The sequence below is a fragment of the Anolis carolinensis genome, chromosome 6 (assembly GCF_035594765.1).
Source record: "Anolis carolinensis isolate JA03-04 chromosome 6, rAnoCar3.1.pri, whole genome shotgun sequence".
NCBI classification, from domain to species: Eukaryota; Metazoa; Chordata; class Lepidosauria; order Squamata; family Dactyloidae; genus Anolis; species Anolis carolinensis.
The window spans coordinates 36,287,844-36,314,373 of NC_085846.1; the positions used below are offsets into that span (position 1 = coordinate 36,287,844).

The following is a 26,530-nucleotide window of genomic DNA, read 5'->3' on the forward strand; positions in this document are numbered from 1 at the left end:
GGATTCTTGGTCTCGTCTAACTGTATGGGCAAGCGTCGAGATCCAGGTTCCATCACCTCATACTGGAAGATATACACTTTCCCTAGAGCATCTGAACCACTGCTTATGTTTCTAAGCTTTGCTCAGAAGCTAAGAGCTACAGGCATGTGCTGGAAAAGCAAATGCCGTATTTCTTCAATTCTAAGATTCCATTTTTTCTATATAAATATTTCTAAAAATGGGGTGCATCTAAAATCTCAGGTGTTTCATGTATTTGTGGTGGTTGTGGTGATATTCAAATTAGGGTGCATTTTACAATTGATGGCTTCTTATAATTGAAGAAATACGGTATAAATAAATAAGCAAAGACATTTTAGGATGCAAAGTTGTTCACAGAGACCACAGCCTCTCTGCCAAGTAAATGCTTACAGGTAAGGGATTGGATAAGGAATGCTGTGGTGATGAGCGTGCAACAGGCGGTACGCTTCTTCCAGGGCTTGTTCCTGGTCCACTTCCCCCAGCAAACTAGGAAAAAAGATGGGACAAAAATAAATAAATCCTGCTGACTGAATATATATTAAAAAGGAAATCAAATAACCTTTTTCTCATAGCTTACCTCAAAATAATCACTAATTTTATGCCCCCTTGGAGTGATTTTGCCTAGAAAAAAACAACAATGTTACCAGTCATGTAGCACTAAAATAATGTCAAATATTTCATTAAGCTAAAGAGTCAAATTATTATTTCAAAACTGCTTGAAAGGAATTGGAAGATTGTTGAGCATGCCTGATTAATTTAGGAGGAAGTCCACCCTGTGCACTTAATCCTCTGAAGGCCTTTCCCCAGATTGTCCTAATAAAAATAAATATCAGGTGATTTTGATCCCTAAACTCTTCTAAAACACTGCATACCCTAAAAAAACAATAAAAAGGAAGAAAAATTAGCCAAAAAAATTGAAAAGTGATAGGACACAACTTCCTATTGTGCAAATGTGGCTTCCCTCCTTTGTAGTTGCCCACCCGTTTTAGAAGAATCACATGTCTCAAGGATTCATATGCAATAGTATTTTAGACTTCATCCAGGTAGTACTAATTGTAGTCATCATGAAGAATGTGAATCCTACATGAGTAGCATCCCACTTTTAGTGATGTCTATGAATAGTCTCTGTAGACAAGGGTCAGTTTTTAAGGAAGCTCACAGTTCTGAGTGATCTGTCACTTTATGTTGCTTTGGTGAGGTGCCTTGAAGTGTTTTCCAACTTATTTCAACTTTAAGGTTGTGGAATGACCTGTTGGAAGAGGTCTGACAATTGGATGCATTTACTTCATTTAAAACATTAAAGACCAATCTCTTTCAGCAGGCCTATCAGATAGTCTTTAAAGAGAGAAGGATATGAATTAAATATTTGTACTGTAATCATCGTAATCTTATCATGGGGGTTTATTGGCAAGATTTGTACAGATGGTGTTTGCCACTGCCTTCCTTTGAAAAGAGGACTTGCTCAAGGTCACTTATTGGGTTTCTATGTTAGAATGAAATATTGATACAGGCAGTCCCCAAGTTATGAACAAGATAGGTTCTGTATGATTGTTCTTCAGTTAAAATTGTATGCAAGTTGGAACAGCTACATTTTAATGTGTAATTCCATCTCTTCTCTTCTCTTCACTTCTCTCTCTCTCCCCTCCCCCTCCCTCTCCCTCCCTCTCTCTATACATACACACACATATATATGAATAGCATAGGGAAAGATTAACACCCCTATGGTGTTTGTTTTGCTGTATGTACCCCTGTTCAGAAGGTTTCACCTCAGTTTCTGTCCTTGTGATAATTGGATTTTGAAAAAATTGGTTTGTTGTGGAAACAAAGACTTTTCCCTCATGATAACTCTCTCAGGAGTGAATTTCCCTTCCGAGTGTAGATTTCTCTCACTTTCAGTTGTCTCATTCCCGTTCTTAACTATCTGTAAGTCCAATGTTTGTAATTCGAGGACTGCCTGTACTGGATGAATATGGCATAAACATCAGGGGCATTCAAACTATGAAATTTGTGCATTTCAAAGCTGGTTTCTAAGGGACTGACTGAGAAACAGGGCTTGTTCTCACAGCAATCTGTCCTCTAGAAGCATGCCTGGGTGTAAGGCAAGAGAGAGGGATACAAAAATAAATAAATAAAAAGAAAGGCCCAGACTGCATTTACTTCACATTTAACAGTTTGCACAATGCAACTTTTGATAAGAGATGAAAGACTACTTCATTATATGTTTTCTACATGGATATGCTAAAGGGTATAAATTGTCTTCAAAAATAACATGACAGATGTGTGATCAGTACACATTTTGTTGTACGAGTGCTAGAAAGCCAGATCCAGAGCATGAAAAGTTATTTTTGGACTACAACTTTCGGAATTCCTCTGCCAGAGTGGACATTTATTCCAGTTCTGGGAAGAGACTGACTGGAATGCTTCCCCAGCTTTTCCAAACTCTGAGAAGACCCTAATATAGTATACACATGCAGAGAAAAAGAGAAAGGCGAGTGTCACAATAAACCCACTGAAGGGCTAAAATCTTTTTCTTGAAATGGGGACAACAAAAAGTATATGGAGGAAAGGTTACTTTTCAAAGTCTAAGATACCACTTCCTCTAAGCAGGTGAGACTCGGTACTTTTTGGAAAACCTAATTAGAAGGCCTACCTTGACTAGTTTCAAAGGTTTCTGCTTTCCTCTTCCTGTTGCGCTGGTCATTCTGTTTTTTTTCAGGAGTCTTATAAGAAAGAGGAAGAAAAATCCCAAATCAATTTCCCCCAGAAATCCCAGTATTAAAAACAACATTATTAAAAATACATTTATCTGCAAATTTGCAACTTTTTAAAAAATATATTGTTAACAAAAGGCTTCTCACTTCCCTACTTCTGCTCTGGAGTCACTGAGTCCCGCTAACACCAAGTATTACAGCAAAACATTCAATGAAATGTACCCAATAGTCTCATGTATAAATCTAGAAATTTTAGTCAAAATACCTGCACAAAAATTGGGGTAGCTTATCCATGGGTCAATGTGAGTATTGTATCCCTTATCAAAAAAGGTACTATCTCCTTCTCTGAGTAGACTGGGAAAAGGTGAGAGTACAGGCCATCCTTGGATGAACCTATAAGAAACCCTGGCATCCCCACCTCAGCACACACATTCTCTATGCTGTGGTTCTGCTTCTAGCTTTTTCTGAATACCTGGAGAAGGAAATTGTAGTGATGGCCAGGGACAGCAGGCCCCAAGGTGACATTGGTGCTTTCCCTTCTCTGTAGAAAAGTCTTCAACCTATCCATGTGTCACATCAAAATTCTTAATTTTGGACCCAACATCTGCCCTCAACTTACATACGAGATTGACTAATACATGAATGCATGCACTAGTCAAACCTGTGGCAATATACAAAGAATTACAATCACCAATAAATTATCCAATCATTAAAGCACTTATTATTACCAATTATTGTTGATTTGCTACAGTGAAGAATTAAGCACATTTATTTTGTCCTCCTGGAAAGGATCATGTAACTATTTTATACAGATTCAAGAGTATGACAATCTTGTGGTCTCAACATTTGTAATTTTGTCTACTATTCAAAATAGTACCAGATGCAAGGTTATTCAGTTGATGAAGCAAAATGCCTGTCAAAGAGTAAGATTTTCCCATGAACTGGTTTTCACCAGGTGAACAAGTCACACAACTCCACTTAGATCCATTATCTTCTAATGAAAGCTGGAAAAATCCCTCTTTTCCATAGTTTCAACCTGTATCTTCAAGAAGACAAGCTCAAGACAGCTTGAGGTTGAAGTCGGCAAGGAAACTTAAGTCTCAGTTACCTCCAACTCCTTGTCACTTAGAGAACCCACACTGCACAAACTCTGATTGGAAGATTCACTGTTCAAGGGACCCTAGTACAAAAGGAAGATAATAAATGTTACCAACAGGAAATTCATATTTTTTAAAGTAACGACATACATGACAGTGTGTTTATCTCCCAGTAAAGCTTTTCTATAGAAAAAGAATCAGCCTATAAGCCTCATAGATGAACAATCATATCCCACTTCAGTGCTTTTGCAAACTCCCAGTTTTAATGCTGGATAAAAGTGTCAAGACCTATGCTAGCACATTCTGTTAAGATGAAGGAAATCTTTCTGTCACCTCACAAGAATTGGAATTTTCTGTCTTACAACCCGACAGGGATGCAACTGTCTTGGGAAAACTATGTACTTTTATCTCTGGGCTTTCATGGCAGCATACTTATATTCACATTAAAAACAGAATTACATGCATCAAAATATTGTCACAGATTATATTCTCAAACTAATTGCCATTCATACATTAAAGAAATGGTTTTTTTTGGCTGTGATCACACAACAGAGTCCATACTATAAAAGGAAGTCACATAATTTGGATGCATTAAACATTTAAAATGTCCTCCAGGTTGCATATGAACATATAGAACATACAGGAATAGTTTGACCTGATTTTTTTAGGCAACTCTCCGTCTCAGACCTATGTAATAATGTCCAAATGCACAGTAAGTTTTTAAACCTTATTTTCAAACAACACCCCAACCTTTACATTACAAAACCAGTCTTAAAATGCTTTCTAACTTTCAAAGACCACTGATGATGCAGCTGAGAAAAGTTCTGTTTCAAGAAGGCAAAATGCCCAATTCCCTTTTTGCAACTCATGGCACTACTTCCTGGATTACATACAACCAAAGCTTCTAGTGATGTTTATTGACCAGAGTTGGGGAGCCTATAGAACAACTCCTATTATCCCAGAACGTCGACTGAGAGCATCTGGAGAGTCATGTTCCATAGGCCTGGCCTGGATAAAACCATGAAAGGCCTCTTTCTTTTATGCAACCGAGTCCTATCAGATCTTCTTTGCGCCTGTTTGTGCTCCCACTTTTTCTCCAGCACTTCAAGTCTCAACACTCTTTTCACAATCTGTAACAGAATACATTTAAATGATAACAATATTGCTGCTGCTGCTCAATAGTTTAGTCATCTCCGACTCTTCGTGACCTCATGGACCAGTCCACGCCAGAGCTTCCTGTCGGCCATCACCACCCCCAGTTCCTTCAAGGACAAGCCAGTCACTTCAAAGATACCGTCCATCCATCTCGCCCTTGGTCAGCCTCTCTTCCTTTTTCCTTCCATTTCCCCCAGAATCGTGATCTTTTCCAAGCTTTCCTGTCTCCTCATTATGTGGCCAAAATACTTCAGCTTTGCCTCTAATATCCTTCCCTCCAGTGAGCAGCCGGGCATTATTTCCTGGAGGATGGACTGGTTGGATCTTCTTGCGGTCCAAGGCACTCTCAGGATTTTCCTCCAGCACCATATTAACTTCTTAAAATGCACATATATTTATCTGTGGAGAAATTACTCCTAATTTCCAAACAAGAACCAAACTATTTTCTTATGAGGTTCAAAAGGTCTATTTTTTTAAGACAAAAACTAGATGGCTCTATGAGATTTAATACTACTGACCATTGTTGGGGATGTACCTGTAGGAAAACTAAACAAATATGGACGTTTAAAAAATTCCACATTTAATCTATAATCTATTTAATCTATGCTATAGTGTTTCAAATGATATGCAGGACAGGGCATCTAGACCAAAAGCCTTCAATGAGGTAGCAATCTCCCAATGTTGTGCACTACACTGACAATCAGTTCAACCACTGGTATTTTTGGCCACATTTACACTGCCATATAAAATTCAGATTATCTGGTTTGAACTGGATTAAATTAGTCTACACTGCTATATAATCTAGTTCAAACCAGATAACCTGGAATTTATATGGCAGTATAGATGGGACCTTTGACTGGGACTCTGTAGAACTATAGGCTGGGAAGTCCAAAATTTGTAGCAACTATATCAGTGGCGAAGTGTGTTAATGCATTGAGTTGCTGAATTTGCAGACCATAAGGTCCCAGGTTCAAATCCCAGGAGCAGAGTGAGCGCCCGCTGTTAGCTCCAGCTTCTGCCAACCTAGCAGTTCGAAAACATGCCAATGTGAGTAGATCAATAGGTATAGCTCCAGCGGGAAGGTAACGGCGCTACATGCAGTCATGCCGGCCACATGATGTTGGAGGTGTCTACGGACAACGGCGGCTCTTCGGCTTAGAAATGGAGATGAACACCAACCCCCAGAGTCAAACATGACTGGACTTAACGTCAGGGGAAACCTTTACCTTACTATATCAGTTAAAAAATAAATTATTAGTTACCAGCTCTGTCACTGCATGTGGCAAACTTTAGGTATGAGGAAGTTTACAAATCACCAGGGATATACTCACTAGGCCTGTGTGGTCAATAAAAAAATGTTTCAATATTCATTATTAAATTAGGGGGAGGAATAGTTTCTAAAATGTCCGTATGGTAACTATAAGGACATAATGAATTTTTTGTTACTTTTTCATTATGTAACTGCGCAAGTGGGAAAGCTTCTGGGACTTCCTTCTCTCTCATTTTTAGATCTATTTAGATGAAACTTGCTACAACAGTAGAACACACTGTTACCATACCCCACCCACCCCCAAAGTTTCAGAACATTTCTCACATCCACCGGTTTTGGGGAATTTAGTTTTTATGAACAACATTTTTTAAAAAAACTACAAGAGCGATCTTCTTGAATTTCTATTTTCAATACGATACAATATAACTAGGGCATTATTCCCCCCAAGTTTCAGAAAGATTTACACATCCACAGATTTTTAGGGAATTTTAACCAACATAAGCTTAACAGTACTATTTCACTAGAATACCCCAGCGACCATCCAGTCCAATCCCCTTCTGCCAGGCAGGAAAAGCACAGTCAGACACTCTAAATATATTGAAATAATAATAGTCATAATAGGAAACCTACTCGGTGTGGAGCCCCCCGTGGTGTAGTGGGTTAAAGGCTTCTGCCAGCAGGACTGATGACTTGAAGGTTGGGTTGCTGACCTGAAGGTTGCTGGTTCGAATCCAACCCCGGGACAGCATGGATGAGCTTCCTCTATCAGCTCCAATTCCATGCAAGGACATGAGAGAAGCCACCCACAAGGATAGTAAAAACATAAAAACATTCGGACATCCCTTGGGCAACGTTCTTGCAGATGGCCAATTCTCTCACACCAGTAGCAACTTGCAGTTTCTCAAGTCACTCCTGACACAGAAAAAACCCTACTAGGTAAACTCTGGAGTTACTGCCTCTCAACTTTGGCTACCTCACAGGGTTGACTCAACGCCCAATATTCCCTTTTATCACAAAATCCCTTTTGAGAATGAACACCAGAGAATTCAAAAGGCCCCACCGTAAACTACATTTTCTAGAATTCTGTTCGCTACCTGTGTTAAAGCCTCAACGTGATGGTCTCTGCTTGTCACACCCAGGGCCGGCCATGTGCCAGAGGGGCTTCTTCCTTGCTCAGCCATCCAGCCAGGCATTCCTCCCTTCCACCAGCCCCAGGCCCCCTCAACAAACCTTTTGGGGAAAAAGTGGGGCTTCTCCCTCAACTCCAGCTTCACCATTCTCCTCAGGGCTCTTTAGGGGAACCAACCCCAGCCCTTTTGAGGGAGAAATGGCACCCACGACGGAGAGTTGGAGCCATTTACAAGACTTACATAACTCTTCCAAAAGTCATAGGTCAGTGTTTTGAATCTTACGTTTTTTGCATGGGCGTCCCTCTCATTTTTAAATATTGAATCGTATGTAAGAATCTTACGAAATAGATATGACTCACACATGAACCAGATCATGCAGGAAAGATTTACTAAGGTTGATAGGACTACTCATGAATACATTTGTATAGCTACATGTTGCATTATAATCTTGCCAAATCCACATATTCAAAATTACCCAAAATCTTAACTGCTCTGCCTAGAAAGCCTCCATCACCAAAGGCATTGTTTTCCTCATACAGCACATAGAACTGTGAACATCTTTAAATACAGCACTGCTCCATAGCTGACTTTATCCCCACAAAGACCGGGGAAGAACTGAAAAGCCATTCTTTCAGGTTGACCTTGATGGAATTTGGAGACTGAAATTTCTTGGGAAGTCAAACTGAGGAAATGTCACCGCACTATATCAGGGTGAACTTTAGGGCATATTTCTAATTGACTGCATGCAAAGTGCAAAGAAATTGGCCAGAAGAATGTTTTGCATCCATCACAGATCTTTTTGATAGCATGATCAACCAAGACACTTTGTCAAGTTTGAAAGAGATATCCAAAATATTACATGCATTGCTTGCGAAATAATGCCATCAATCATAGGATTTCCTAGCCTACAAAATCTAACTTCTTTAGAAAAAGATGTCTGATGAATGCTTCACGTTGGAGAAGTTCATCAGACAACAATTAGAAATATTTACCCTCAAGTAGTCCTGCTGGACACTATTAATATCTTTAATGCAAATTCTAAAGAACTACTATTTTATCTGATACTGGTCACCTGGGTTTAGCTATGCAATTACTTTTAGTAAAGCATTTGTTAGATATTCACTTTCAAACACATGCTATAAAACAGAACATTTGTTTGATGTAAGAGGAAATTATCTTTTTATCATCAGAGATCTGAGTTATAAGCCACTAGCTGCTGTTTGGCAAAACCACAGGAAAGGTACCTTTTCCTTTAGGTATCTAATAACATTGATAGTAATATGATTCTTACCTGTATTACATGCAGGGTTATTACATAAAAATTTGATTATATTCCCTTGAGGTTTGTAGAGTAATTGATATAAATGGCTATAACATTAAACAATGCTTCTGTTTGGAGCTGGAGCCAGAATGATTAAATACAGTAGAGTCTCACTTATCCAAGCTAAACGGGCCGGCAGAAGCTTGGATAAGCGAGTATCTTGGATAATAAGGAGGGATTAAGGAAAAGCCTATTAAACATCAAATTAGGTTATGATTTTACAAATTAAGCACCAAAACATCATATACAACAAATTTGACAGAAAAAGTGTTATGATTGAGCCTCGTGGCTCTGTTTCTGACAGGCGTGGGCGTAAGACTCCTCGAGAGTCGGATACTCTCGAGGAGCGAGAGAGAAAAAGACTGCGAGACATATTTGCAGCACCCTCTGACGAAGAGTCTTTCGAAGGGTTCACGGAGAGAATGGAGGAAGGGCTGGTTAGCTCAGAGGAGGATGAGATGGATTGGACTCGGGTAAGGGAGGAATTGGGGGCCACTGGCCATGATGGGGCAGAAGATGAATGGGGACCTTCAGGATTAGACCCATGGCGTAGCTGGAGGGATGGGACGGGATCCACAGCTGGAGATGCTGTTGGGCGTAGTCAGAGGTGTTCCAGCTCTGACGAGGAAAGTGATGAGGAAACGCCCGGGTTAAGGAGGGCAGCTGACAGTGATGAAGATTTGTAACTGGCATAAAATGGGGCTTGGGAGCAATTGCAAATTGCGTCGGGCAAGGTAATCTGGGCAAACGCTTGGGATTCGTGTGTGTGTGTGGGACGCTTCCCTGAAGACTTGTGTACTTTCCTGTGCTGAGACGTAAGTTGATTGGAATCCAGGGTCAGACGGCGGGAGGGATTGTGTGGGCATTTGTTTGTGCAAACCTGTGCTTACTCTTATTAGCTTGACCTTCCGTCGTCTTCCTGACGGACGCCATCTCCTGCTTTGAGAACTCGGACTGAACTGACCACGGCTTGTCTTCCCCCCTTCTTGGACTTGGAAAAACTACAAACGTCTGCTTCTGGCTTTGATCTACGGAACGGAACTGGTCTACTCTACTGCTAAAATCCCTGGCTGCGTCTGCTCGTGTTGGAGATCCTGTCTGCTGTGTGTGTGTGTGGGAGCGACGCAAGTTACTCTAAAAAACAGTGTTGGCAGCAGAGAGGAATCTGCTGCCAATTAGTTGCATTCCTTGTATCTTTTGTTCCTTGCCTTTCGTTTTGTTTATACCCAGGCTGAAGAAAGCAGTTTGTTTTTACCCGGATTAAACTCCGGTTTAATCCGGTTTATCTTTTGAACATTTACTTTTGTCCCTTTTTGCTCCTAAAGGCAAAAATTGCCTGGCCCTTGTGTTTTTACGGGCATTTTTGAGTTCTGTAATCTAATAAACTCTGTTACTTTGAATCTTGTGGCGTTCTGTCCTTGACAGATTGCCCGACGCCCATAAAAGGTTTATTGCAGCAATAAACCCGTCAGGAAGACGATGGATGAGTTAAGGGTCAAATTAGATCAATTGCAAACGGCCTTTACCGTTAGCCAAACCGCTCATGCCGTGAAAGGACATGTTTTGACTCCTGAACGCTTTGACGGAACCAGGTGCAAGTTGCCAACCTTTTTGGCACAAGTGGAGCTTTATTTTTCTCAGCTCAGTGCTCATGCTTATCCTACAGACACTAGCAAAGTGGCCTTTATTTTGAGTTTGTTGACCGGTTCCGCAGGACAATGGGCCACTAATTTAATTTTGGGCAATGACCCAGTCAAGGACAATTTGAATGATTTCAGAAAGTTGTTAATTGATACTTTTGGGGATCCTCTCCGCACGGAGAACGCTGGGTGGGCTCTGTATCGGTTGAAACAGGGAAAGGGGACTGTTTTGGATTACTTAAATAAGTTTAACCTGTATCGCCACCAGCTGGATTGGGGGGAAAATGCATTCATGCTTTTATTTACTGCTGGGTTAAGTGATATGCTCCAGGATGAATTAGCACGCTTGGAGCCGGCTGAAAGTTGGGATACCTTAGTTGCTAAGGTGCTGCGCTTAGACGCAAGGTTCGAGGCTCGTAAGCACTCAAAAGCAATGTGTGCGCCACCCATGCATGTAACCAGGGCACCTGTGGTGATGGGGGAAGAGCCTATGGGGCTTGGGGTCTTTAAAAAGCTGTCTACCGAGGAAAAGAGCCGTAGGAGGCAGCTGGGCTTGTGTTTGTACTGTGGGAATGCTGGGCATTTTGCCAAAAATTGTAATGTGAAACCTTCCAAAACTTTCGGGAAAAGGCCAGCCCTAGTGCGACGTGAGACCAATGCACTAGGGCTCCTCAAGCAATCAACTGAGGGGAAGAAGCATGTTTTCGTACCCATTACATTATCTGTTGGGGGAAGGGAACTTGTTTCTACTTTGGCACTATTGGACTCAGGGGCTACGGTCTCTTATGTAGATATTGAGTTTGCTAAGAAGCATGGCATTCCTAGAGTGCGCAAGGCATGCGACGTGTGGGTGGAAGGAGCAGATGGGAGACTGCTGGAGACTGGGGTGGTTAACCATGAAACCTCAGCAGTAACGTGGGAGGTGCAGGGAGTAACGGGAACGTTTGTGTGGGATATTACGAGCTTGCCTAGATATGATGTGATCCTGGGGATGGATTGGCTAGCTGTAGTAAACCCACAAGTAGATTGGGCAACACGTAAAGTGATTTTAAAGAGGCAGGATTGTTGCACTCTAAATGTTACTCATTCTGATATGGAGGGAGTGCCTGCTGAGTATGGGGAGTTCTCTGATGTATTTTGTAAAAAAGAAGCGGACAAATTACCACCGCACAGGCCATATGATTGCGCCATCAAGTTGGCAGAAGGTGCGAAACTGCCAGCAGGGAGGTTGTATGCCTTGACTGTACCGGAAAGGCAAGCTTTGCGGGAGTTTCTAGATGAAAATTTAGCCAAGGGGTTTATTCGCCCATCTAGTTCTCCAACTGCGGCACCAGTATTCTTTGTAGCCAAAAAGACTGGGGAACTTAGGCTGGTCTGCGACTATCGGATCCTAAACAAATACACCATTCGGGATAGGTACCCGCTCCCTTTAATCTCGGAACTGTTATCAAGGGTGCAAGGGGCTAAGGTCTTTACCAAGCTTGACCTGCGGGGGGCCTATAACTTAATCCGTATACGGGAAGGGGATGAATGGAAGACGGCATTTAACACGTGTTTCGGATGCCACGAGTTCCGAGTCATGCCTTTTGGGCTTTGTAATGCTCCTGCGGTCTTCCAGAGGTTCATGAACGATGTGTTCAGGGACCTAATTGACCAATTTTTAGTGATTTATTTGGATGATATCTTGATTTTTTCTAAGGACGAGAAAGAACATCGTCAACATGTCAAGCAGGTTCTGCACCGACTGCGGGCTAATGGGCTTTTCGCCAAGGCTTCCAAGTGCGTCTTTCATGTGCCTGAAGTGGAGTTCCTAGGTCATGTAGTGTCAGGTAGGGAACTTAAAATGGACCCACATAAGGTTGACGCCGTCAACTCATGGCAGGAGCTGAAGACTAAGAAGGATGTACAAAGGTTCTTAGGTTTCGCTAATTACTACCGGGAGTTTATTCCGAACTTTGCAAAGCTCACGGTACCTTTGACGCAGCTTCTGCGCAAGAAACAGCCATTTGTGTGGGGGCGGGAAGCTCACGAGGCATTTCTACAACTTAAGTCTAGTTTTCAATCGGACAACATACTAACCCATCCTGATGTTGACAAACCGTTTGTGGTAGAAGCGGACGCTTCTAGCTACGCGTTGGGGGCTGTATTGTCTCAGAAGGATTCCTCAGGGACCTTGCGTCCCTGTGGATTTTACTCGCGGCAACTAACACCCTTCGAGCAGAACTATACCATATGGGAGAAGGAGTTGTTGGCGATTAAGGTGGCGTTTGAGGTGTGGCGGCACTGGCTTGAAGGGGCACGGCACCAGATCGTGGTCAGGTCTGATCATAAGAACTTAGAGCACTTGCAAACAGCAAAGAAGTTAAACCAGCGTCAAATCCGCTGGGCTTTGTTTTTCTCCAGGTTTAACTTCAAGGTGCAGTTCGTGGAGGGGAAGGCAAACTTGCGGGCCGATGCTTTATCCCGCAAGCCAGAATTTAAGACCAATGAGCAGGTAGTATGTCAGACCATCTTGCCTACTGCCTCGCTGTGTGTTGTAGATAATGAGCTCGGGTTACATGACCAGATCCTTGAGGCTCAGAAAGATGATGTGTGGACTCAGGAGCAACTGATGTTGCTCTCAGCAGGTAACCGTACCATACTGCCGCATCTCCAAGATCAAGACGGGGTATTGGTGCGTAGGGGGCAGGTTTACGTACCAGTGGGGGCCCTCAGGTTGGAGGTGATTAGAGCCCACCATGACGAACCCATGGCTGGGCACTTTGGCAGGTTCAAGACCGTACAGCTTATCACCAGGAGCTACTGGTGGCCAAAGATGCGGCAAGACATTCTGCGCTTTTGTGACAGCTGCGCCGTTTGCCAGCAAAGTAAGACGCCTGTTGGGCGCCCTAGAGGGTTGTTGTCGTCTTTACCTGTTCCGGAGAGGCCATGGCAAATCATTTCCATGGATTTCATTTCAGATTTGCCTAAGTCTGGGGGTTATACTTGTATTTGGGTGGTGGTGGATTTATTTAGTAAACTGGCTCATTTTATTCCTTGTTCAACCATTCCGGCGGCCCCTACGTTGGCCTTACTATTTACAAAGCACATCTATCGCTTGCACGGAGCACCCGAGGTGATTATTTCCGATAGGGCTCCGCAATTTGTGTCACGCTTTTGGAAACACTTCCATGAGTGCTTGGGGACTAAGTTAAACGTGTCGTCCGCCTTCCATCCGCAAACGGATGGACAGTCGGAACGGGTTAATGGGCTCTTAGAGCAGTATTTGCGTTGTTTTTGTTTAGATCAACCCACGGCTTGGGTGAAGTGGTTACCGGTGGCGGAATTTGCTTACAACAATGCGGTGCACACGTCTAGTCAGCATACGCCGTTTGAGCTTACTTATGGCTTTCACCCACGGGGAGGTGTGGCGCCGTCGACCAATGTGGTCTCTTCGGACCCTGTGTACCGCTCTACGGAAATGGCTGCATTGCATGATGTTGCCCGTCGCTTACTGTTGGAAGCTAAGGCAACGCAGAAGACTCAGGCTGACCGCCACAGGCAGGCAGGGGAGGAGTTGGAAGAAGGGGATTTGGTGTGGTTATCTTCCAAACATATTAAACAGGCTGGGGGAAAGTTTGCGCCTCGGTATTTGGGTCCCTTTCCTATCGTTAAAAAGATTTCTTCTGTTGCGTTTCGTTTGCGTTTACCGTCTAGTTTAAAGGTCCATCCAGTCTTTCATCGTTCGCTGTTGAAACTTGATACCTCTAGTCGTCGTGGTGCTATAGCGGAGGGTATCACTGCCACTTCTCTGCCATCGGGGGAGGAGGCCTTTGTGAGAGGGGATAGTGTTATGATTGAGCCTCGTGGCTCTGTTTCTGACAGGCGTGGGCGTAAGACTCCTCGAGAGTCGGATACTCTCGAGGAGCGAGAGAGAAAAAGACTGCGAGACATATTTGCAGCACCCTCTGACGAAGAGTCTTTCGAAGGGTTCACGGAGAGAATGGAGGAAGGGCTGGTTAGCTCAGAGGAGGATGAGATGGATTGGACTCGGGTAAGGGAGGAATTGGGGGCCACTGGCCATGATGGGGCAGAAGATGAATGGGGACCTTCAGGATTAGACCCATGGCGTAGCTGGAGGGATGGGACGGGATCCACAGCTGGAGATGCTGTTGGGCGTAGTCAGAGGTGTTCCAGCTCTGACGAGGAAAGTGATGAGGAAACGCCCGGGTTAAGGAGGGCAGCTGACAGTGATGAAGATTTGTAACTGGCATAAAATGGGGCTTGGGAGCAATTGCAAATTGCGTCGGGCAAGGTAATCTGGGCAAACGCTTGGGATTCGTGTGTGTGTGTGGGACGCTTCCCTGAAGACTTGTGTACTTTCCTGTGCTGAGACGTAAGTTGATTGGAATCCAGGGTCAGACGGCGGGAGGGATTGTGTGGGCATTTGTTTGTGCAAACCTGTGCTTACTCTTATTAGCTTGACCTTCCGTCGTCTTCCTGACGGACGCCATCTCCTGCTTTGAGAACTCGGACTGAACTGACCACGGCTTGTCTTCCCCCCTTCTTGGACTTGGAAAAACTACAAACGTCTGCTTCTGGCTTTGATCTACGGAACGGAACTGGTCTACTCTACTGCTAAAATCCCTGGCTGCGTCTGCTCGTGTTGGAGATCCTGTCTGCTGTGTGTGTGTGTGGGAGCGACGCAAGTTACTCTAAAAAACAGTGTTGGCAGCAGAGAGGAATCTGCTGCCAATTAGTTGCATTCCTTGTATCTTTTGTTCCTTGCCTTTCGTTTTGTTTATACCCAGGCTGAAGAAAGCAGTTTGTTTTTACCCGGATTAAACTCCGGTTTAATCCGGTTTATCTTTTGAACATTTACTTTTGTCCCTTTTTGCTCCTAAAGGCAAAAATTGCCTGGCCCTTGTGTTTTTACGGGCATTTTTGAGTTCTGTAATCTAATAAACTCTGTTACTTTGAATCTTGTGGCGTTCTGTCCTTGACAAAGTAGTTCAATACGCAGTAATGTTATGTTGTAATTACTGTATTTACGAATTTAGCACCAAAATATCATGATATATTGAAAACATTGACTACAAAAATGGCTTGGATAATCCAGAAGCTTGGATAAGTGAGACTCTACTGTACTTGAAGACAATTGGTTATGTTTGCAGCTTCCTTTTATAAGGGCCAGTAGTTACATACAGGTTTTTAAAAATATAAAGAGCCTTTTTTGTGGGCAGCTATGCATCAAATGAAGACTGAGAAAATAGGATATTGTCATGACTGCATTTTTCTGGCTGTTCTGTGGTGTTTGTGCCTCTGAAGTATTTTGTACCAATTTTATAAAACTTTTTAGCTTACTTGATGGCTACAGCCTCATTACAAAGACAAAATGCTATGTTCTGTAATTTTTTATACAATAGCTTGGATATCTAGCATTTATTTATTTCCTTATTGCTGTTGGCCTTGTTTGGTCCCAATTACATCCTATTCATTTCTATGATCATAACAATATGACATCTTATGGCTCCTTTATGGTGGAATGTAATAGGAATTCTAAACATTCTGGCAAGGTTATTAGAACAAAGAAATAGAAGTCAAACAAAAACTAACAAAAACCAGCTGAGACACACTTGGGAGATGATGCATGTGAATAGACAAATGGCAATGGGACCTCTGGGAGAAAAGAGGCAGATTTAGTCCACCCTAAACTCTTATGATGAGTGGTGGGTGTATAAATAGCAAAATAACAATAACAATAATAATATAAATAAGATACTGCTCTTGAGGAATTTTGACACATCAATTTAAGGAACAATGAGTGCCAAAACAAATGTTACATTTATGATTATTTGGCTTTGCACACAGCTGTAGGTAGGACAGTAGTGATTGGTGTATACTGAATTGTAATCCCATATATGTGAAAGGAAGCAGGGCAAGGGTGGACATTGCTTGCTAATCACAGCTCAGGGGATATTATGAAGCCGGGCTACAGGAGATAAAGGATACAAAACTGAGGTTTGTATCTGAGAGAAGAGTGATAGAGTAAGATGGCCTAGAGATAGGGAACTGTAATGAAAATAGACCAGGCTGCTGGTCAAAGAAGTGAGTAAGGTTTTGGGAAGCTGTGTTCAGGGGTTGACTGATTTTGATTCAATTGTGCACATTCAGCTTTCCATATCTGTAGGTTTAACTTTTGCAAATTTGATCAATATGCTCTCTTTAGGAACTTCTAGCTCATCTAGCATGATACTATAGTCAGCTTCCAGTGGATCATTTGCTGGATGACTTACAAATGCCTAGATATATATTCACAGAATCATAAAATCATAGGGCTGGAAGAGACCACATGAGTCATCCAGTCCAACCCCCAACTATGTAGGAAAAGCACAATCAAAGTTTCCTTGATAGATGGTCATCCAGCCTCTGTTTAAAAAGAAGGAGCTTCCACCACACTCCAAGGCAGAGTATTCCACTGCTGATCAGCTCTTACAGTCAGGAAGTTCTTTCTAATGTTCAGGTGGAATCTCCTTTCCAGTAATTTAAACCCATTGTTTCAAGTCCTAGCAGAAAACAACCCTGCTCCCTTTTCCTTATAATGACATTTCAAATATTTAAACATGTTTCCTCTATTCTCTGGGTCCTTCAGTGTGGCCTTTCAGCAGCAGTTATCCATAGAATCATATTGGAGGACCTAGAAATTCTTGGTGCACTTCTCTAGGCAACTATCTGTAGGCCCTACAGCATGATTCTATGGTCAACTTCCTGAGCCATGCAAAAGTGAATGGGCCTTCTGTATTAATAAACTTCAACTTGTTTATTATTTTTGCTATTGTAGTTGGCTGTTCCTACTAAGTCTGATAGAGGGTCTGGTCACACTGCGAACCCATGGAACACATCCACTGATCCAAATAGGGGACACTCCAAGGACCATGCACATGAAGAGTTTAAGGGAAGCAAGGAGAGTGACAGGAGTCCAAGGGTTGGAATTGCAGGATCAGCCTAGAGAGGGGATTTGTCACAACACTGTTGTTCTGAATCAACCAATATTTCAACCTGTAATGATCTGGCCATCTTAAAAACTTGGATTATTTTCTTCCAATCTCTAAGTGCAGCAACCTAGAGCTTTTGTTACACTGCTAATTATTAGTTCAAAAGAACCAAGTGTCAAGGACAGAACGCCACAAGATTCAAAGTAACAGAGTTTATTAGATTACAGAACTCAAAAATGCCCGTAAAAACACAAGGGCCAGGCAGTTTTTGCCTTTAAGCGCAAAAAGGGACAAAAGTAAATGTTCAAAAGATAAACCGGATTAAACCGGAGTTTAATCCGGGTAAAAACAAACTGCTTGCTTCAGCCTAGGTATTAACAGAACGAAAGCCAAGGAACAAAAGATACAAAGAATGCAACTAATTGGCAGCAGATTCCTCTCTGCTGCCAGCACTGTGCTTAGAGTAACTTGCGTCGCTCCCACACACACACAGTAGACAGGATCTCCAACACGAGCAATTCAGCCAAGGATTGTAGAAGTAGAGTAGACCAGTTCCGTTCCGTAGATCAAAGCCAGAAGCAGACGTTTGTAGTTTTTCCAAGTCCAAGAAGGGGGGAAGACAAGCCGTGGTCAGTTCAGTCCGGGTTCTCAAAGCAGGAGATGGCGTCCGTCAGAAAGACGACGGAAGGTCAAGCTAATAAGAGTAAACACAGGTTTGCACAAACAAATGCCCACACAATCCCTCCCGCCGTCTGACCTTGGATTCCAATCAACTTACGTCTCAGCACAGGAAAGCACACAAGTCTTCAGGGAAGCGTCCCACACACACACGGATCCCAAGCGTTTGCCCAGATTACCTTGCCCGACGCAATTTGTAATTGCTCCCAAGCCCCATTTTATGCCAGTTACAAATCTTCATCACTGTCAGCTGTCCTCCTTAACCCGGGCGTTTCCTCATCACTTTCCTCGTCAGAGCTGGAACACCTCTGACTACGCCCAACAGCATCTCCAGCTGTGGATCCCGTCCCATCCCTCCAGCTAAGCCATGGGTCTAATCCTGAAGGTCCCCATTCATCTTCTGCCCCATCATGGCCAGTGGCCCCCAATTCCTCCCTTACCCGAGTCCAATCCATCTCATCCTCCTCTGAGCTAACCAGCCCCTCCTCCATTCTCTCCGTAAACCCTTCGAAAGATTCTTCGTCAGATGGTGCTGCAAATATGTCTCGCAGTCTTTTTCTCTCTCGCTCCTCGAGAGTATCTGACTCCCGAGGAGTCTTACGCCCACGTCTGTCAGTAACAGAGCCATGAGGCTCAATCATAACACTATCCCCTCTCACAAAGGCCTCCTCCCCCGATGGCGGAGAAGTGGCAGTGATACCCTCCGCTATAGCACCACGACGACTAGAGGTATCAAGTTTCAACAGCGAACGATGAAAGACTGGATGGACCTTTAAACTAGACGGTAAACGCAAACGAAACGCAACGGAAGAAATCTTTTTAACGATAGGAAAGGGACCCAAATACCGAGGCGCAAACTTTCCCCCAGCCTGTTTAATATGTTTGGAAGATAACCACACCAAATCCCCTTCTTCCAACTCCTCCCCTGCCTGCCTGTGGCGGTCAGCCTGAGTCTTCTGCGTTGCCTTAGCTTCCAACAGTAAGCGACGGGCAACATCATGCAATGCAGCCATTTCCGTAGAGCGGTACACAGGGTCCGAAGAGACCACATTGGTCGACGGCGCCACACCTCCCCGTGGGTGAAAACCATAAGTTAGCTCAAACGGCGTATGCTGACTAGATGTGTGCACCGCATTGTTGTAAGCAAATTCCGCCACCGGTAGCCACTTCACCCAAGCCGTGGGTTGATCTAAACAAAAACAACGCAGATATTGCTCTAAGAGCCCATTAACCCGTTCCGACTGTCCATCCGTTTGCGGATGAAAGGCTGAAGAAACGTTTAACTTAGTCCCCAAGCACTCATGGAAATGTTTCCAAAAGCGTGACACAAATTGCGGAGCCCTATCTGAAATAATCACCTCGGGTGCTCCGTGCAAACGATAGATGTGCTTAGTAAATAGTAAGGCCAACGTAGGGGCCGCCGGAATGGTTGAACAAGGAATAAAATGAGCCAGTTTACTAAATAAATCCACCACCACCCAAATACAAGTATAACCCCCAGACTTAGGCAAATCTGAAATGAAATCCATGGAAATGATTTGCCATGGCCTGTCCGGAACAGGTAAAGACGACAACAACCCTCTAGGGCGCCCAACAGGCGTCTTACTCTGCTGGCAAACGGCGCAGCTGTCACAAAAGCGCAGAATGTCTTGCCGCATCTTTGGCCACCAATAGCTCCTGGTAATGAGCTGCACGGTCTTGAATCTGCCAAAGTGCCCAGCCATGGGTTCGTCATGGTGGGCTCTAATCACCTCCAACCTGAGGGCCCCCACTGGTACGTAGACCTGCCCCCTGCGTACCAATACTCCGTCTTGATCTTGTAGATGCGGCAGTATGGTACGGTTACCTGCTGAGAGCAGCATCAGTTGCTCCTGTGTCCACACATCATCCCTCTGAGCCTCAAGGATCTGGTCATGTAACCCGAGCTCATTATCTACAACACACAGAGAGGCAGTAGGCAAGATGGTCTGACATACAACCTGCTCATTGGTCTTAAACTCCGGCTTGCGGGATAAAGCATCGGCCCGCAAGTTTGCCTTCCCCTCTACGAACTGCACCTTGAAGTTAAACCTGGAGAAAAACAAAGCCCATCGGATTTGACGCTGGTTTAACTTCTTTGCTGTTTGCAAGTGCTCTAAATTCTTGTGATCAGATCTGACCACGATCTGGTGCCGTGCCCCTTCAAGCCAGTGCCGCCACACCTCAAACGCCACCTTAATCGCCAACAACTCCTTCTCCCATATGGTATAGTTCTGCTCGAAGGGTGTTAGTTGCCGCGAGTAAAATCCACAGGGACGCAAGGTCCCTGAGGAGTCCTTCTGAGACAATACAGCCCCCAACGCGTAGCTAGAAGCGTCCGCTTCTACCACGAACGGTTTGTCAACATCAGGATGGGTTAGTATGTTGTCCGATTGAAAACTAGACTTAAGTTGTAGAAACGCCTCGTGAGCTTCCCGCCCCCACACAAATGGCTGTTTCTTGCGCAGAAGCTGCGTCAAAGGTACCGTGAGCTTTGCAAAATTCGGAATAAACTCCCGGTAGTAATTAGCAAAACCTAAGAACCTTTGTACATCCTTCTTAGTTTTCAGCTCCTGCCATGAGTTGACGGCGTCAACCTTATGTGGGTCCATTTTAAGTTCCCTACCTGACACTACATGACCTAGGAACTCCACTTCAGGCACATGAAAGACGCATTTGGAAGCCTTGGCGAAAAGCCCATTAGCCCGCAGTCGGTGCAGAACCTGCTTGACATGTTGACGATGTTCTTTCTCGTCCTTAGAAAAAATCAAGATATCATCCAAGTAAATCACTAAAAATTGGTCAATTAGGTCCCTGAACACATCGTTCATGAACCTCTGGAAGACCGCAGGAGCATTACAAAGCCCAAAAGGCATGACTCGGAACTCGTGGCATCCGAAACACGTGTTAAATGCCGTCTTCCATTCATCCCCTTCCCGTATACGGATTAAGTTATAGGCCCCCCGCAGGTCAAGCTTGGTAAAGACCTTAGCCCCTTGCACCCTTGATAACAGTTCCGAGATTAAAGGGAGCGGATACCTATCCCGAATGGTGTATTTGTTTAGGATCCGATAGTCGCAGACCAGCCTAAGTTCCCCAGTCTTTTTGGCTACAAAGAATACTGGTGCCGCAGTTGGAGAACTAGATGGGCGAATAAACCCCTTGGCTAAATTTTCATCTAAAAACTCCCGCAAAGCTTGCCTTTCCGGTACAGTCAAGGCATACAGCCTCCCTGCTGGCAGTTTCGCACCTTCTGCCAACTTGATGGCGCAATCATATGGCCTGTGCGGTGGTAATTTGTCCGCTTCTCTTTTACAAAATACATCAGAGAACTCCCCATACTCAGCAGGCACTCCCTCCATATCAGCATGAGTAACGTTTAGAGTGCAACAATCCTGCCTCTTTAAGATCACTTTACGTGTTGCCCAATCCACTTGTGGGTTTACTACAGCTAGCCAATCCATCCCCAGGATCACATCATATCGAGGCAAGCTCGTAATATCCCACACAAACGTTCCCGTTACTCCCTGCACCTCCCACGTTACTGCTGAGGTTTCCTGGTTAACCACCCCAGTCTCCAGCAGTCTCCCATCTGCTCCCTCCACCCACACGTCGCATGCCTTGCGCACTCTAGGAATGCCATGCTTCTTAGCAAACTCAATATCTACATAGGAGACCGTAGCTCCTGAGTCCAGCAGTGCCAGAGTAGAAACAAGTTCCCTTCCCCCAACAGATAATGTAATGGGTACGAAAACATGCTTCCTCCCCTCAGTTGACTGCTTGAGGAGCCCTAGTGCGTTGGACTCACGTCGCACTAGGGCTGGCCTTTTCCCGAAAGCTGGGAAGGTTTCACATTACAATTTTTGGCAAAATGCCCAGCATTCCCACAGTACAAACACAAGCCCAGCTGCCTCCTACGGCTCTTTTCCTCTGTAGACAGTTTTTTAAAGACCCCAAGCTCCATGGGCTCTTCCCCCATCACCACAGGTGCCCTGGTTACATGCATGGGTGGCGCACACATTGCTTTTGAGTGTTTACGAGCCTCGAACCTTGCGTCTAAACGCAGCACCTTAGCTACTAAGGCGTCCCAGCTTTCAGCCGGCTCCAAGCGTGCTAATTCATCCTGGAGCATATCACTTAACCCGGCAGTAAATAAAAGCATGAATGCATTTTCCCCCCAATCCAGCTGGTGGCGATACAGGTTAAACTTATTTAAGTAATCCAAAACAGTCCCCTTTCCCTGTTTCAACCGATACAGGGCCCACCCAGCGTTCTCCGTGCGGAGAGGATCCCCAAAAGTATCAGTTAACAACTTTTTGAAATTATTCAAATTGTCCTTGACTGGGTCATTTCCCAAAATTAAATTAGTGGCCCATTGTCCTGCGGAACCGGTCAACAAACTCAAAATAAAAGCCACCTTACTAGTGTCAGTAGGAAAAACATGAGCACTGAGCTGAGAAAAATAAAGCTCCACTTGTGCCAAAAAGGTTGGCAACTTGCACCTGGTTCCGTCAAAGCGTTCAGGAGTCAAAACATGTCCTTTCACAGCAAAAGCTGTTTGGCTTACGGTAAAGGCCGTTTGCAATTGGTCTACTTTGGCTCTTAACTCATCCATCGTCTTCCTGACGGGTTTATTGCTGCAATAAACTTTTTATGGGCGTCGGGCAATCTGTCAAGGACAGAACGCCACAAGATTCAAAGTAACAGAGTTTATTAGATTACAGAACTCAAAAATGCCCGTAAAAACACAAGGGCCAGGCAGTTTTTGCCTTTAAGCGCAAAAAGGGACAAAAGTAAATGTTCAAAAGATAAACCGGATTAAACCGGAGTTTAATCCGGGTAAAAACAAACTGCTTGCTTCAGCCTAGGTATTAACAGAACGAAAGCCAAGGAACAAAAGATACAAAGAATGCAACTAATTGGCAGCAGATTCCTCTCTGCTGCCAGCACTGTGCTTAGAGTAACTTGCGTCGCTCCCACACACACACAGTAGACAGGATCTCCAACACGAGCAATTCAGCCAAGGATTGTAGAAGTAGAGTAGACCAGTTCCGTTCCGTAGATCAAAGCCAGAAGCAGACGTTTGTAGTTTTTCCAAGTCCAAGAAGGGGGGAAGACAAGCCGTGGTCAGTTCAGTCCGGGTTCTCAAAGCAGGAGATGGCGTCCGTCAGAAAGACGACGGAAGGTCAAGCTAATAAGAGTAAACACAGGTTTGCACAAACAAATGCCCACACAATCCCTCCCGCCGTCTGACCTTGGATTCCAATCAACTTACGTCTCAGCACAGGAAAGCACACAAGTCTTCAGGGAAGCGTCCCACACACACACGGATCCCAAGCGTTTGCCCAGATTACCTTGCCCGACGCAATTTGTAATTGCTCCCAAGCCCCATTTTATGCCAGTTACAAATCTTCATCACTGTCAGCTGTCCTCCTTAACCCGGGCGTTTCCTCATCACTTTCCTCGTCAGAGCTGGAACACCTCTGACTACGCCCAACAGCATCTCCAGCTGTGGATCCCGTCCCATCCCTCCAGCTAAGCCATGGGTCTAATCCTGAAGGTCCCCATTCATCTTCTGCCCCATCATGGCCAGTGGCCCCCAATTCCTCCCTTACCCGAGTCCAATCCATCTCATCCTCCTCTGAGCTAACCAGCCCCTCCTCCATTCTCTCCGTAAACCCTTCGAAAGATTCTTCGTCAGATGGTGCTGCAAATATGTCTCGCAGTCTTTTTCTCTCTCGCTCCTCGAGAGTATCTGACTCCCGAGGAGTCTTACGCCCACGTCTGTCAGTAACAGAGCCATGAGGCTCAATCATAACACCAAGTCAGTGGACTCGCATAAGACATTTCTGCTCCCAATGAAAATAGTAGTAAACATAATTTCTGTTATTGTGATTAATTCCATACAGACTTACTGTAGCCCAGTCTGTTGCAATGCAGGCCACCCCTGAGTATCCTTAATTCCCTGATGCAACTTTGGGCAAGAAACATGAAATTATATAGTGTGCAAATATACCGTAGCCACAAGAGACCCTTTAGAATCATGCCTCCAGAGAGTGACTTATTTTGTTAATTCACCAAATTCAATACACAATCCAAAACTGATTATTAGATAACTGAATATGCTAAATATAGTTGTATACATAAGCTAGCTTTATCAAGTATCCCAAAAGTTATTATGGTTTCTAATCAGATGAAGTCATTAATTAAATAATTCGGAAGGCCAAAATTATGATGATGTTTTACCCAGTGTGATACTTTTAACCTGATATGTGGTTTGGATGTTTAAATTTGGTCTGTATAGTAGTTTTTAATTATTACTTACTGTTTATGTTTTCACTTAATTCATTTTGTTCTGATGTGTTTTATCTTTATAGTTTTATGTTTGTTTATTCTTATTTTATGCAGGATTCTATTTTTACTGATTTAATGTTTTGATGTATATTGTATGTTGCTTTTGTTGCATTGTTGTTGTCTTGTAAGCTGCCCCGAGTCCTTCCGAGGAAATGGGGCGGGATACAAATGAAGTTATTATTTTATTATTAAGTCTGCAATACCTTTTAAAAATCTAATTGCAACTCTTATTTATATTTATCAGAAGATATAAAAAGAGAATCAAATCCTGTAGAATAACCTTGATGTCTTGGCAACTTTTGACAATGATCACAATATCAGACAGCAGTTTCTAACAGAATTTTACAAAACTGCAAAAGTCAGAAAAACCAGAATGCTGGATTTAGGACTGAGTTGGATGTGGGAAGACTACTTTAGCTGTGTTCTGAAGTTGTTTCTGGGCATATCTGTTCATTTTTACTTCAGGATTTCACAGTCTTATCCCTCATGTTGATAAATAAAACTGCAGAGTGAAGTGATCCAGGGGTTCAAAGTGCAATGTCACCTACATCATGACATGAAACTCTTTATTTTTCTCTTCGTTCAGAAATAGCTAAGGCCCTGAATGTCATAGATAGTTGGTCAATGCAAATGACCAGATAAAAGTTATGCAATCTTCAATGTGCTGATCTTGACATATAAAACTCTACATGCCTTAAAACCTTAGTATCAGACAGAATTATTCATCGCACAGTAATTAATGGAGAAGACCTTTCCAAAGATGATGTCCCAAATATGGATCATCTTTTCAGCACTAGGTTAAAACTTTGCTTTCCTAGTCGAATTGATTTAGCATAGAAATATGTTGGTGGTTTCAAGTCCTGGAGTCACACGAGATATTACGACTGTTTCAAGATGACTTTTTAAAATGCATTTTAGATTTAACATTACCTTGTATTAAAACATTTAACTCCCACATGTCATGTTTTTGAATTTTCTACTTTCAAGTGCTTTATTGGCCATTTAAGTAAGTTTGTTTTTCTACCTCAACTCTCTATTTGTAAAATAGATCGTCAATGTTTTGTAACCTTATAATTTGCTACCCACGTCTAAGAAGTAGTAATCACAATGACGAGAACCCAGGTAGCATGTAATTTCTCTTCTAAATTCTCAGAGCTAGCAGAAGTGCTTCTTGCTGCTGTCTGTATTTCCTAGATCTTATAAAATCACAAGAATTTAAAATGAAAAAGAAAGACAGATAAACCACTTGCATCTCTGGAAATATGGCTTCGAAATCTTGACCTCTCAAAAGGCAACTGTAGATTTTAAAGTTCAACATACCACACATCCTTCAATGACTCTACCCTTTATCATGAGAAACTTGCTTGAAAAATTCTAACCCTTCTTAGACAATAGAGGTCAGTACACAAATAATTCCATTTCACCTCACCTAGCACAAGTGTGTCCTTTTTAGCCCAGTCTCAGCTGCATACTATATCCTAAAATTAAATACTATATCCCAAAATTAAACATAAAATTCTCCTGTTTTTACATATACTGGAAATGTTTTTTCACAAATGCACATATATTTGTAAACTGCTAAACACTGTTCAGAATTATAAAGGAAACATGTATGCGATTATGATCACTACAAACACAATTGTCAAAAGAGAATACAAATAGATTGAATACAATCAAATACAGATTGAAAATGAAAATCAAGGGAGGTGGAAACTCTGGAATGCAAAACCAAAAAGGAATATGCTAATAAAATTATATAAATCTCAAAAAAAAAAGAAAAAAAAAGAATGGACCCAGAATTTTAGATTTTCTTTTAAGAGAGGAAAAAGCAGGACATAAATATAATAAAATAACTTCAAACCATCAAGAGAATCCAAAGAAGTGATGAATTGTATTCAATGCACAACTGAACCTTAGCTATTAAAATCCAATAGATTAGAACATAAACTACAGGACTTTAAAGATTACAATAACTTTTCAACAAAGTTGAATGCCCAGCTGGCTGAAAGTACCCCACTAATTTCCACTGCTCATAAATCATGCATGTTGTGCATGAAATCCCAAGACAACTCTGGGGGTAATAAAATTTCTGTTATTTCAACACAGGCATGTAGCTGGGGGGGGGGGGGGGGGGGCTTGATGGGCTTCAGCCCCCCCCCCCCCC

At 43.2% G+C, this 26,530-nt stretch overlaps 1 protein-coding gene across 3 annotated transcripts in view; it reads right to left on the reverse strand.

Moving 5' to 3' along the window:
- tlk2 (tousled like kinase 2) overlaps window positions 1–26,530 on the reverse strand; it is a 63,288-nt gene that overhangs the window by 26,899 nt on the left and 9,859 nt on the right. For all 3 annotated transcript variants that reach the window (XM_008113253.3, XM_008113256.3, XM_008113254.3), the window contains exons 3-6: window positions 3,838–3,909; window positions 2,669–2,738; window positions 596–639; window positions 409–504 (exon numbers count right to left, since the gene is read on the reverse strand). In XM_008113253.3, coding sequence (XP_008111460.1) covers window positions 409–504; window positions 596–639; window positions 2,669–2,738; window positions 3,838–3,909 — 282 coding nt within the window. The remainder of the gene's footprint in view (window positions 1–408; window positions 505–595; window positions 640–2,668; window positions 2,739–3,837; window positions 3,910–26,530) is intronic.